Below are 12,028 nucleotides of genomic sequence, written 5' to 3' on the forward strand. Positions count from 1 at the left end.
AGCATACTGGTTCTCAAAACATGGTTATGGAACTCCTGGGGGTTGCCAAAATCCTTTCTTGGAGTTTTTGTGGTCAGAACTATATCCATAATAATACTAAGACTTATTTGCCTTTTTTATTCTCATTCTGGTACAAGTACACAGTGGAATTTTCCAGAGGCTACATAACATATGATGACATCATTTTTGACAACTAATGGATTGTGTATTTGTGTATTTATGTATTTTAAAGATAAATCAGTTTTAATTTCTAATATGGTAATTAATCAATTAATTATGGTAATTAATCAGTTTCTAATATGGTATAGCCCACTTCAACCAAAATTTTTTGAGGTTCTCTAATTTTAGAGTGGATCCTAAGACCATAAAGTTTAAAAACTACTATACTAGAGCAGTGGCTTTTGGAGTATGATTTACAGACCAACAGCATCATCATCATGGGGGAACTAGTTAGGAATTCAAATTCTCAGGTCCCATTCCAGACCTACTCATTCAGAAACTCTGAGACTGGAGCCCAGCAGCCTGTATTATAACAAGGCCTCAAGGTGAAATTCTGATCACTGCTGAAGTTTGCGAACCACTGTTCCGGAGAAACTTAGGAACCATATTTAGGAATGTTCACAGTAGCGGTATAATAATAATAGCAAAAATCTGGATGTATCCCAAATGTCTGCAGTGGAATGGATAAATAATTGTGGCATGTTCATATGCAAATAAAGCAATAAAAATGAATGATATATTGATATACTTCTCAACATGGATGAATCTTAAAAGATAATATCAAAGGAAAACAGCAGAAATACATAATCAATACAGAATCATTCCATTATGAAAGTTTATAAATTTGCAAGGTCTCTATGTGTACTGTTTAAGGTTATAATTATCTGTGATTTTTAAAAAACTGCATACAGTGAGTCCCCTACATACGAACGAGTTCCGTTCTGAGAGCGCGTTCATTAAGTCCAATTTGTTCCTAAGTCCAACAAAGTTAGCCTAGGTATCAACTAACACAATTGGCTATGTAGTACTGTACTGTAATAGGTTTATAACACTTTTCACACAGATAATACATGACAAACACAAAAAATAAAACATTTTTAATCTTGGAGTACAGTACCTTGAAAATTACAGTAGTACCAGCTATACCAATGCTGCTTTTACACTTGCTTCCGGACATCCTGGGCTTGAAATAAAGGTGCTGTACTACTGTACTCCATACAGTGCTGTACAGTAAAGTACACAGAAGCACAACCACTTGTAGAGGATGCACGCACGTGACAATGTACATCAGACACGTGAACTAACTTTAAGTGATTGGACACGCGAATGCATGTTCTCATCTTTTGAAAGTTCGCAACTTGAAGGTTTGTGAGTAGGGGACTTACTGTATAGTGAAGAGAGAGAATGTTTAACACATATGTTTTGGAGTTTGGGGTTCAGAAGGGGCAAACAGAAGCTTCAATGATACTGGTAATATTCTAGTTCTTGGAGCTGAGTATTTTTCCTTAAAAAAATATATATAAAAATATAAATAATATTTATTTATGTAAACAAATTATATATAACCAGTATAAATAATTATATATATTAGTATATGTAACCATATGTATATGTATTATTTATATATAGCATGTATGATTATGTATATATCAGTCATACACCGTTTGGTATTATTTAATAATTTTATTTTAATATTAAAATAAATTCTAAAATAGGCATAGTTTGGAACTGCTATTAAATAGCTTTATTTTGGTTTTAAATCACCAAGACAAATAACCTGGATTTTATACAGTTTTTATATAAGTCAAAAGAAATATAGAAATCATTTTATTGAGATTTCTATTAAAAATGGTTGAAGTGTTACTTCTTGGCTCTTTGGAAAACTTACCTGTCCAGAGTTACTGGTTCATGAAGGCATTTGAATAGACTCTTATTTATAAAGTGTGTTTCTGTTTAGGAATTGAGCATGTGGATGATTTAAATAATTAGTGACTGCCTATGGCTTGGGAGCTCCAAAATGTTGAATATTAGCACTTCTTTTAATGAACAACCTCTGCTGTATGGCTTTTTTCTAATAATTTATATGACCTCTAGGAGAGGTTAAATTGGATGACTGAATGAAAGTAAACCAGGATGTTGTCTTTTTATTTGCTCAGTCATGGTTAGATGTTTGGGAGGATAATGTTAATCCTGAAGTTACCTTTGGAAGGTATAGTTAACTTTAGAGGCTTTGAACTTTATATTAACCTTTTAAATTTTAAACTTCTGAAATGTTGGTAAATAAAATTTTAAGTATTGTTAATACTTTAGTTAGTTTAGATATGCATAATATAAAAAAAAATGTGCTTTGGGTGTAGTATGGAAAAAAAGCCCTCCAAGGATATGGAAAAAGATAATGGATTTTCTACACAAAGCTGCCTTAAAATGTCCATGTTTTACAGAGTCCAAAATTTTTTTCAGCTTTATCAGTTACAGAAATGTAAGTGATAGGGCAAAGTGTGTAATTCTTAAAAGCTGGGGAAAAAAAAAAAAAAAAAGCTGGGAGATATACAACGAATCTGACATTATATATAAGTGCTTTGAAACTAGAAATTATACTTCTCTTAAAAATGATTCTACTATAATATGTATTGGTAATAACTGCTAATACATTAAACATTCAAATAAATATAGTAGTACATGTGGAAAATATGCTTAATTGTTTACATTTTATAATTTAAGCTGGGTTTGGCTGGATAGATTCTTATACTGTGCTTCTGAAGATTTGGCAATGGAAAGGAGAAGAAGTCTGTAAACCAGATATTAAGATATTCACATCTAAAAACTGATGCTTTCCACCTCAGACTATCATTTGGTACTTATTTTCTTGGAAAGACACAGTTGACATATAAAAGCTGTATGTTTTAAAATGTTACAGAAAAACATTTATACATTTTATTAGCAAAATACCATTTGATATTATGCTAAATTAAAAGGCTTAAGAATATTACTTATTTACTTTTGCACTTTCCACACAGTATCTGTTTTTCCTTCTTTTTGTAACTTCAGAGATAGAGCTGTTTGTGTTTTATCTTTACTTTTCTCTTTATTTTGTGCTGTGGGCTTTAAAAAGTAATAAACATTTCTTGCCGATAGTCTCCTTCTCTTTGTTCTGCCATCGGAGGTGACGTGCAATGCTCAAGTTCTTTGTTGGTTGCCTTTGACTAATGCTTTTCAGCAGCCCCGGGCTCAGCTCCTGGTTCCCAGTATGGCACAATGACCAGGCAGATTTCTCGACACAACTCTACCACTTCCTCGACATCTTCTGGTGGATACAGACGGACTCCCTCTGTGACGGCTCAGTTTTCTGCTCAGCCTCATGTTAATGGAGGTCCACTTTATTCTCAGAATTCAAGTAAGCTTGTGCTTTGCAGGTTTAACGGCAGCAGTGGAGCTCCTTTTGAAGGAAATTATTTGAAATTGTTATTCTTGCCAGTGATAGACAACAATTGAAACCATGCTATTTCATGTTTATTTTTGTTTTAAGAAGTTAAACCTTGGGGACTTCCCTGGCTGTCCAGTGGTTAGGACTCTGCACTTCCACTGCAGGGGGTGCGGGTTTGAGCCCAGGTTGGGGAACTAAGATCCCGCATGCTGCATGGTGCGGCCAAAAAAAAAAAAAGTTAGACCTTGAAGCATATCATTTTAAGAATAATTGCTTATCCCTTTCAAAAAAATTCAGGTTTACTGAGTATACTCGTATACTAAAATTTAACTGATGAAATTTTTACTACTGTAAGTAGAACTAGAGAAGAAAACCACTGAAATTAATTAAGCTGAATTTATTTTTATTGGCATGTTTGATACAGTTCAATAACAGTAAACTTAAAAACATTGTGACAGTTTTTCTTTACAATAATATAATGAAATTGCTGGCTATCACTTTTAAGCTTGTTAACCTATACTGAAATGAGTTCCAAACCATTAAAAACCATTTGTGATGCCTGCTTATTCTGTCTCTAATAATTGTAACAGTGGGGAGGACTTTGTTTTGATTTTTTTCTGTTCACCTCAAATTGTACATCTCAACACTAACTGCAATCAGTGTTTAAAGGCTGATAAGATTAGAAAATAGCTTTGGCATAAAATGTGAGAAAGTTCAAATTGCTTAGGGTAGTCATTAATTCCACTTTCCATATCAAAATGCTCAGTCCAATCAGGAGAAATCTGAAATGAGCCAGTTCAGTATTTGTTACTGGCTTGAAGCAGTGATCACCAGGCATAGACTGAAACACTTCCCCATGTGGCTTTTGTAGGCTGCATGTTATATTATTTTACCTAAAAAACACTGAATACTCCATATTTACATAGAAAGTTGGTTTTAAGTTCTTTTCATTTATGATGCATGTTTTGAACAAGTTTTAAAGTAGAGCTAAGGAGAAAGTTCTGTTATTTATTTTTTTGGTTAAACTTTAAAGACTAATTGTTGTAAACAAAAAAAGTCCTAAGAATTGAAAACCACTTTAGCAGAAATATCACAACTCATAGATAATCCCAAAATTTATACAACCCTTTTCCAGACTAAAATTTTCATCCAAGCTACTAAGAAACTTTACCAGTTAGAATTTTACCTCACATTTCCCCTGGTCTCCTTTTGGTAATGAAAAGTAGCTGGCGGCTGAGAATTCCACAGTTAATCTGATTATTAGTCTCACTAGTTTCATGAACTTTTAATTTTTTTTCATATTCTGCATTTTTAGATCCCATCTTTGTGTTCATTATTTTTTTCATCGCTTAGTTTACTCCACAAATAGGGTTTCTGGTGACTCTTCACCTGATACATGTTTGTGTGGTTCTGTTTTAACAGTACTTGGGTGGGTTGCTTATCCTCAAACAAGACATTTTCATTACTGAATGACTGTATTTTTGGACATCATAAAGCAAATTTGGCCTCAAATTTTAAATATATTACTGTGTGTTGTCAAATTAATTATCCTTCAACCTGAGTTATTGTTGGTGTTGTAGTAGTAGTAGTAGTAGTATGTAAATGTTTTTAGTGTTTTGATGTGCATATTCCCCTTCTGTCTAAATGTGGTGATAATGATTAGTATTGTCACAACATAGCCTCTTTTTCTTTATGTACTAACCAGCATGGCTCATTACTAAGGGTTGTTTCTAAAAAAATTTTTTACGTTTGTGGGAGTTGTTTTTTTTTTAAGTTAAAAAGCTATAATGTTTTATTAAAAGTATATATATGTATATACTGGAACAAGTGTGTGTGTGTATACACACACACACGCGCGCGCACACACACACACACACACACTTATTCCAGTATATACATACTTGTGTATACTTCTATATACAGAGTATCAGAATGAACCAGGACTAATTTCATAGTGAATTGAATGTTATTTTTAGCCATACAATGAATATTAATGCACATATACTGCTTTAAGTTGTTGCTTATTTGTATACTGAACATCTTTCATATTTTTATGCCTACCAAACTGAATTTGTAGATTGGATTAATTGAAACAATCTTTCAATTAAATGATCCTTGGGAGCCAATCAGTTGTTTTTCCCTGTCAGTTTAGTGTCACTTCTTGGTGACTACCAGTAAACTGAATTTTGTGATTCAGTCCTATTGACTTTTTCTAAGCAATCTTTGGCCATTACCATCTTGTTAAAATAAGACAGGGTGGTAAATATATGAATATTTACTTTTAGATAGTTTTAATTTTTAATACATTTGCTGTCCACATGAGCATTTGCTGTCAGTTTCCTATAAATTATGTGTTCTCCAGAAAGAAGACAGAGTATGTTTCCAGCTACCCAGTGATTCTTTAGAAATTATTTTAATACAAATAATTGCATATTTTACCTTATTGTTAGATTAGGTTTCCTTTTTCAGAGTAGTGATGAAAGGAAGGTCACTTGAAATATTCCATGAAATTCAGTGAACAATTAACATGGTATATGGAGCACTCTTATGCCCTAGTAAATTTAAGAGTGATGTCTTTAAAAATAAAACTGTCAACTTAAAAAGTAATAATAACCTTGTTTTACAAACAAGGGTTTTTCCTAAAGAGCTGTGTGTAAATTCGTTTTTAAAGAAAACCTGTAATTAATGCATTTATTTATACATGGAATAAACAGCTATCCTGTAACATATTCGTTTTGTTTATTTAGGTTTATTTACAACATCACCCTAAAGCTAGACATACCTGTTAGGTTAGAGAGATAAGGCGAAGACACAACATCCTGGAAACCTTTATTGGTATTTCACTGTTAGCTGTTTTTTTAAAGTCTTTCCTTAGAATTCAAAAATTTCATTGCGTGAAAGTGATGGTAAATTTAAATCTTACCCAAACAATATAACATTAGGATTAAAGCAAATGTATTTGTTTTTTAATAAAATTAACCAGCTGGCTAAACACAACTCAGCTTTAGGTTTGCTCCTGGGAAATGAACTTGAAGAAGGTTCTGCAGGTTTTTGTTTTGTTTTTTGTTTTTTTTTTGTTTCATTTGCAGACTGTTCTTTGCATACTTATGTTTGTGGTCTTTGTAACTGACTTCTGCTTTTTGTTTGTTTCCTTTTCTTTCCTTTATCTGTTTTACTTCCCCCATTCTGTGTTGTTGCTGCCAGTTTCTATTGCTCCACCCCCTCCCCCTATGCCTCAGTTGACTCCACAGATACCTCTCACAGGCTTCGTGGCCAGGGTGCAGGAAAACAGTAAGTTTGGAAAAACCGAGCTATCCAAGAGTAGAGGCTGTCTCCTTATATAGCATGCATGGCTGATGAGTCATCATTTTCCTTACTTTTATTGAGAAGCTAATCTTATCTTGAAAAGGGGTGCAGATATGTTATTGAAACTGAAGAGCACGATCTTCAGTTTTTCCTCTGTGTGCATGATTACTGACTCAGATGACTTTCAAAACTGAAGTTTTCTTATGTATTTACATGCTCTAAAACATGAAATCTGATCTTTGCAGATTCTTAAGGAAAGAGTAATCAAACCCCAAAATTCAAATTGTGTGGAAACTACTAGCTTTCAATAGTTATTAGGGGAATTGAGTTCTCATCAAGATGTATAGGTAGTTACACTGTGAGATTAAATTTATCATGCAGTTGGGACGGGTGTTTTATTATGTTTTTCATTGTTTTTGTTTTCTTCCTTTGGTTACATTTTTGGAGAAAACTTTGTAGCCTCAGATTTTTATACGTAAATCGTTTTGAACCTATTATTAAGATTTGTTGTTAGGATAAAAATGAATCTGCAAGAATAAGTAAATTACATCCATGCTCTCCGTTAAGAGTGATAATCAGTGTAGAGTCCTCTTCATGTTTTGTCTATGTGCGGGCCCATGAGGATGATTTCTGAACATGCAAATCTGTCACCTTTTTTAGGTCTTCTCTGAAGGTCAGGTTTAATGACTTTTGGAAATTCTTTTGAATATATGGATTTAATTAGGATAGAGTAGTTTTTATATTACTACCTGAGTACTTTGACGTTCTGGGAGATATATAATCCTAACTACATGATCATAGTGAGTGTTATTTGGCAAAATGAAAAATACCCCTATTACTGAATTGTATTATGCCAAAATAGCTGTTGAGATTAAGATGGTAAGGTGGTCCAGTACTAATTCACCTCATTTGGGATCATCACCATGCAAATAAATCTCAGAATGGTTTGAACAAATGTGTAACTCATATGACCAGCCCATCCTCCAGGAGAAAACACTGTGGCAAATTCCACCGTGCAGCTTTTGCTGACCCTATTGTGTTATTCTCCACATTTCCTCCCTTCGTCCAGTCAAGTATTTGTTTATTCAGTGTTACGTCCTAGGCTCTGGGAGGAATACACAGTCTAAGACAAAGTCCCTACCTTTATGAAATTGGTGATTTAATGGGCTTTTAAAACAGTTTCAAAATGTTGAAACTTCTGAGCATAAACCAACCTTATCGTTTACATTTGGTTGGAAACTGTTTAAACATGTAAAAATAAGTGAATCTTCCTTTTAAAAATAAGTGAACAAAGGTAAATCGCTGGTCCTTAATGCTCTAAGAGTTTAAAAACTGCAAGAGTTTAAAAACTAAGGCAATTCAACTTTTGAAGTGCCTTAGAGCCAAGAATTTTTAGGACGTATTTTAAAATGGCCATAATAAACATCCATTTAGTGAGTCCAAAGCTCATTGATTAGGTTTTTGGTAATAACCCCTTTTTTATAGAAATTCAGTGTTAACGTACATGCATGGTCTTGCTAAAGAGGCCCACGGTACTATTTTAGTTCTTTTTCCTAAACATATGAACTTGAGTCAGTAATTCTCCTTGTGCTGCAGAATGCCCAACTTTATTTGGCATCTGTTTTCTTTAAAAGCATGTTAGGAAGATTGTTGATAAATTGTGTATCAATATCTTAAATGTTTTATGAATTACAGATTTTCTGTGTTCGTTCTTCTCATAACGTTCACTTATGGCACTCAAATTGGTGATAATGAATGCACGTAGCAGTTAACCTATTAATGTTTCAGTTTAAAACATGAGCCTCTGAAAAAAGCAGTGTGTTTACATCTGTTTATGATTAACATCTGAAAGCGTTTGAACAATCCTGTGTCGTGCTAGACAGAGTATTATGCACAGAGAATAAGACTGACTGGACTCTTGCCCCAGTGTATGTAATTTGAAGATAAGCCAGTGTAGATTAACAGCAGTTGGACATAGTAAACTAGTAAATTATGTATAAATCAAGAGTAAATGTACTTTAAGATTTCAGGCAAACATATATAATTTATACATTAAGCCATATGAAGGACATGAGCTATGGCTCTTTAATGTCAGAATGGATTCACATGCATTTTCTTCTCCTCAATAATATTTGCAAGTTTTATGGAGAAGGAATGGGCAGAAATAAAATGAATCCTACCATTTGGAGGAAAAATAAATTGTACACCTGTTTGAGAGCTATCCGAATGAGCATCAGCACACAGGATGTTTCTTAATAGTCTTTTTCATCCCCCAACAGGATAAAATAGAAATCACAGAATTAAATTGGTTATCAAGTAGGGCTATTATCTGCTTATGTTTTAAATCTGGATTCCTTGGTTATATTCTCAGCGCATTATTCCAAATAGGGTGTAGAAAACTTTATATTACAAATAGATGACCATTTTCTTTGATCACATAAATAGCCCCAGAAATTGGCATTTGAATTAGTATGTTGGTATTCTGAATTTCTCCACTGCAGATATTATATAATTCCTGTATCAATTTATATCATAGCATTTTCATATGTCTTTAACTTTTAAAGAAATTTGTCAATCAGAAACTTAAGAATTAGTTGTGCTCCAGCTCTGAATTCCTTAATATTGGGAGCATTTGTTACCTGGTATCATATATTTCATTGAACACAGTTCTAGCCTGACATTTTCCTGTTTCACTGTTTACACCTTTGATTATTTAAATCACACACATACACATTCCACAACCATCTAGAATTTGAGGTATGAGTCATTTTTATTGTTTTGCATGATTTGAGTTCCTTTCTTTTTTTCTTTTTTTAAACATCTTCCTGCAGTACTTTATTTTTAAAATCTTTATTGTGGATGTATTCTTAGAAAATTGGATCTTTAGGATCTAGTCTTTCCCTCGTCCCATTCTTAGTTTTACTAGCAATAATGTAAAAATCTTAGCTTGCTTTCTACATTTAAGAAGTTGATTATCTTTAAAAAAAAAAGTTGATTATGAATACAAACATTTTTGAAAATATTCAGTGAGATTTTTTTTACTAGCTTGGAATTATTTAATTTTAAATTTATTTTCCCTTGTTAAAATTTAAATAAAATAATAGAAAAACGTACACATAGAAGCAGACCTAATACCACCAGCTTTCTTTTTTTTTCTTCCTCCAAAAAAACAAAAAATAAACACGTATCCACCCACTGGAGACTTATTTCTGTGGAACTAAAGGTAAATTTTTAAAAGCCAAAATCAGGGACATGAATGTGCACAATAAATGATTATCAAACCATTAATGTTATTCATAACGTTTACTATAGTCCAAATGACAAATGTGACGTAAGGCTTATTTAGGGAGATATGCTAACTAAAGAGTGACATTTGTTCTGATCTGAGCCTTGGAATAAGGGAAGTTCTTTATTCCTGTAGTCTTATAAACAGATTGTCTCCTAACCTCTGCATTCATTAATTTGTAGAACTTCCTAATACCCTTAATTTTTTAGCTCATTTTATTATTGCAAAATTATTCTTAAAAGTAGTAGAAGCTTTAACACACCAAGCTTTTATTTCTAATCATTGCATGTTTTATTATAGTGCATGCTGTATACGAATTAGAGCTTTCTTCAATTCTGTTAACTTACGAGTTTCTGTCTAGTCTGATTTCTGATTCAAATTCAGTATCTGGATGTTTTAGTTGCTGATAGTCCGACCCCACCACCTCCTCCTCCACCAGATGACATTCCCATGTTTGACGACTCTCCACCACCGCCACCGCCGCCGCCAGTGGACTATGAAGATGAGGAGGCCGCAGTAGTCCAGTATAACGATCCATATGCAGATGGGGATCCTGCTTGGGCCCCCAAAAATTACATCGAGAAAGGTAGGGTACAGTCATCGTTGAACTGCTGTAAAGGGTAAGAGCTAATTATAGTATTTTAGAGCCATAAAAAACACGGAGTCCAGCGTTTCTCCACCTTGAGAATAGCTTTACCAGCCAAGATGATTTAGTTCCTGTACATTCCCAATATAAAGTGAGGATTCTTTATTTTCTCTTTATTTTTTAATTAGAGTATAGTTGATTTACAGTGTGGTGGTGATGTTAGTTTCAGGTGTACAGCAGAGTGATTTGATAGCTGTATATATTGCAAAATGAAATAGTTTAAACTTGCCAGCCATTCAGTCTTGTCACAACTACTCAACCCCACTGTTGTAGCACAGAAGCCGTCGTGGGGACTTGCCCGGTGGTCCAGTGGTCAGGACTCGGCGCTTTCACTGCTGAGGGTTCCATTCAGTCCCTGGTTGGGGAATTGAGGTCCCATAAGGCACGCAGTGCAGCCAAAAAAAAAAGGAAAAAGCAGTCGTAGCACACAAGTGAACGGGCACGACTGTGTCCCGGCAAAATTTCACGGACAAACAGAGGCACCGGCTTGGATTTGGCCATGGGCCACTGCTTGCAGACTCCTGGTCTAAACCAGAGAGTTTTAGTATTTAGTAGGGTTAGAGTCCAAGCCTTCAATAGTCACCTTTGTAAATCACAAGATGACTAAAACCTGGTTTAATAGGAGTTCAGTTGAATATGTTAACCCGGCAGTATGACATGACTGTTCCAGAAGTCAGATTCTTAGGGTACATTAGCTGAACTTCAACCTAATATGTACAAATCTGATAATATTTATTTATAGTAGACCAGTATTATGTTTAATTTTAAGTACCGTATTTCAGGATCTTGCAAACAAGAATGCCTTCAGAGGAGGATATTCAGGAGGCTGAAATATCTAGAAAGTGCATCTATAAAAAGAAACAGCTGAAAGCACTGTTTTTAAGTTGAGGAAAAAGATTTCAGAGGGACTAGACAGCTATTTTCAAATTTTTATCATGTAGATAGATGTAGATAAGAATATTAGATTTCTGTTTCCAAAGAACCCTACGGTAAGTACATACAGAAGGGAGAGTTTAGATCTTTATGTGGAGTTAGGGTCCTGGAGATAGAATGGACATTGAATGGTTAAATACTCAGCAGTGAGAGTTATTAAATGAGAGAATATATGCACTGGGGGAGGGGAAGTTAGGTGGGACTAGGTTTCATTTACAGAGGGCATTTGGAAAATAGAAACAATTAATTTGACACAGTGTTTTTATCAGCTCTTTGTACAAGTAGAACTAAGAACCTGAGGAAATAATATTTTCATTTTGCTGAATGACTGAGGGTGTCAGGTGTTGTCATGATCAGTTTAAAAGTCATCTATACCACTCAAAGTGGGACTCTGAATACAAAGAAAATGTTTCTCCCTAGCAGTCACTCGGTT

General features: G+C 34.0%; 1 protein-coding gene across 13 annotated transcripts in view; it reads left to right on the forward strand.

The window, feature by feature from the left end:
* Positions 1 to 12,028, forward strand: part of ABI1 (abl interactor 1) — a 106,010-nt gene that overhangs the window by 90,590 nt on the left and 3,392 nt on the right. For 3 of the 13 annotated variants that reach the window (XM_082843518.1, XM_082843515.1, XM_082843521.1), the window contains 3 exons: positions 3,218 to 3,394; positions 6,629 to 6,715; positions 10,417 to 10,602. In XM_082843518.1, the coding sequence (XP_082699644.1) occupies positions 3,218 to 3,394; positions 6,629 to 6,715; positions 10,417 to 10,602 (450 nt within the window). The remainder of the gene's footprint in view (positions 1 to 3,217; positions 3,395 to 6,628; positions 6,716 to 10,416; positions 10,603 to 12,028) is intronic. The other 10 variants (XM_082843519.1, XM_082843524.1, XM_082843526.1 and 7 more) reach the window with 5 other exon arrangements.

The sequence above is a fragment of the Leucopleurus acutus genome (assembly GCF_964270905.1).
Source record: "Leucopleurus acutus genome assembly, chromosome: 1".
Classification (NCBI taxonomy): domain Eukaryota; kingdom Metazoa; phylum Chordata; class Mammalia; order Artiodactyla; family Delphinidae; genus Leucopleurus; species Leucopleurus acutus.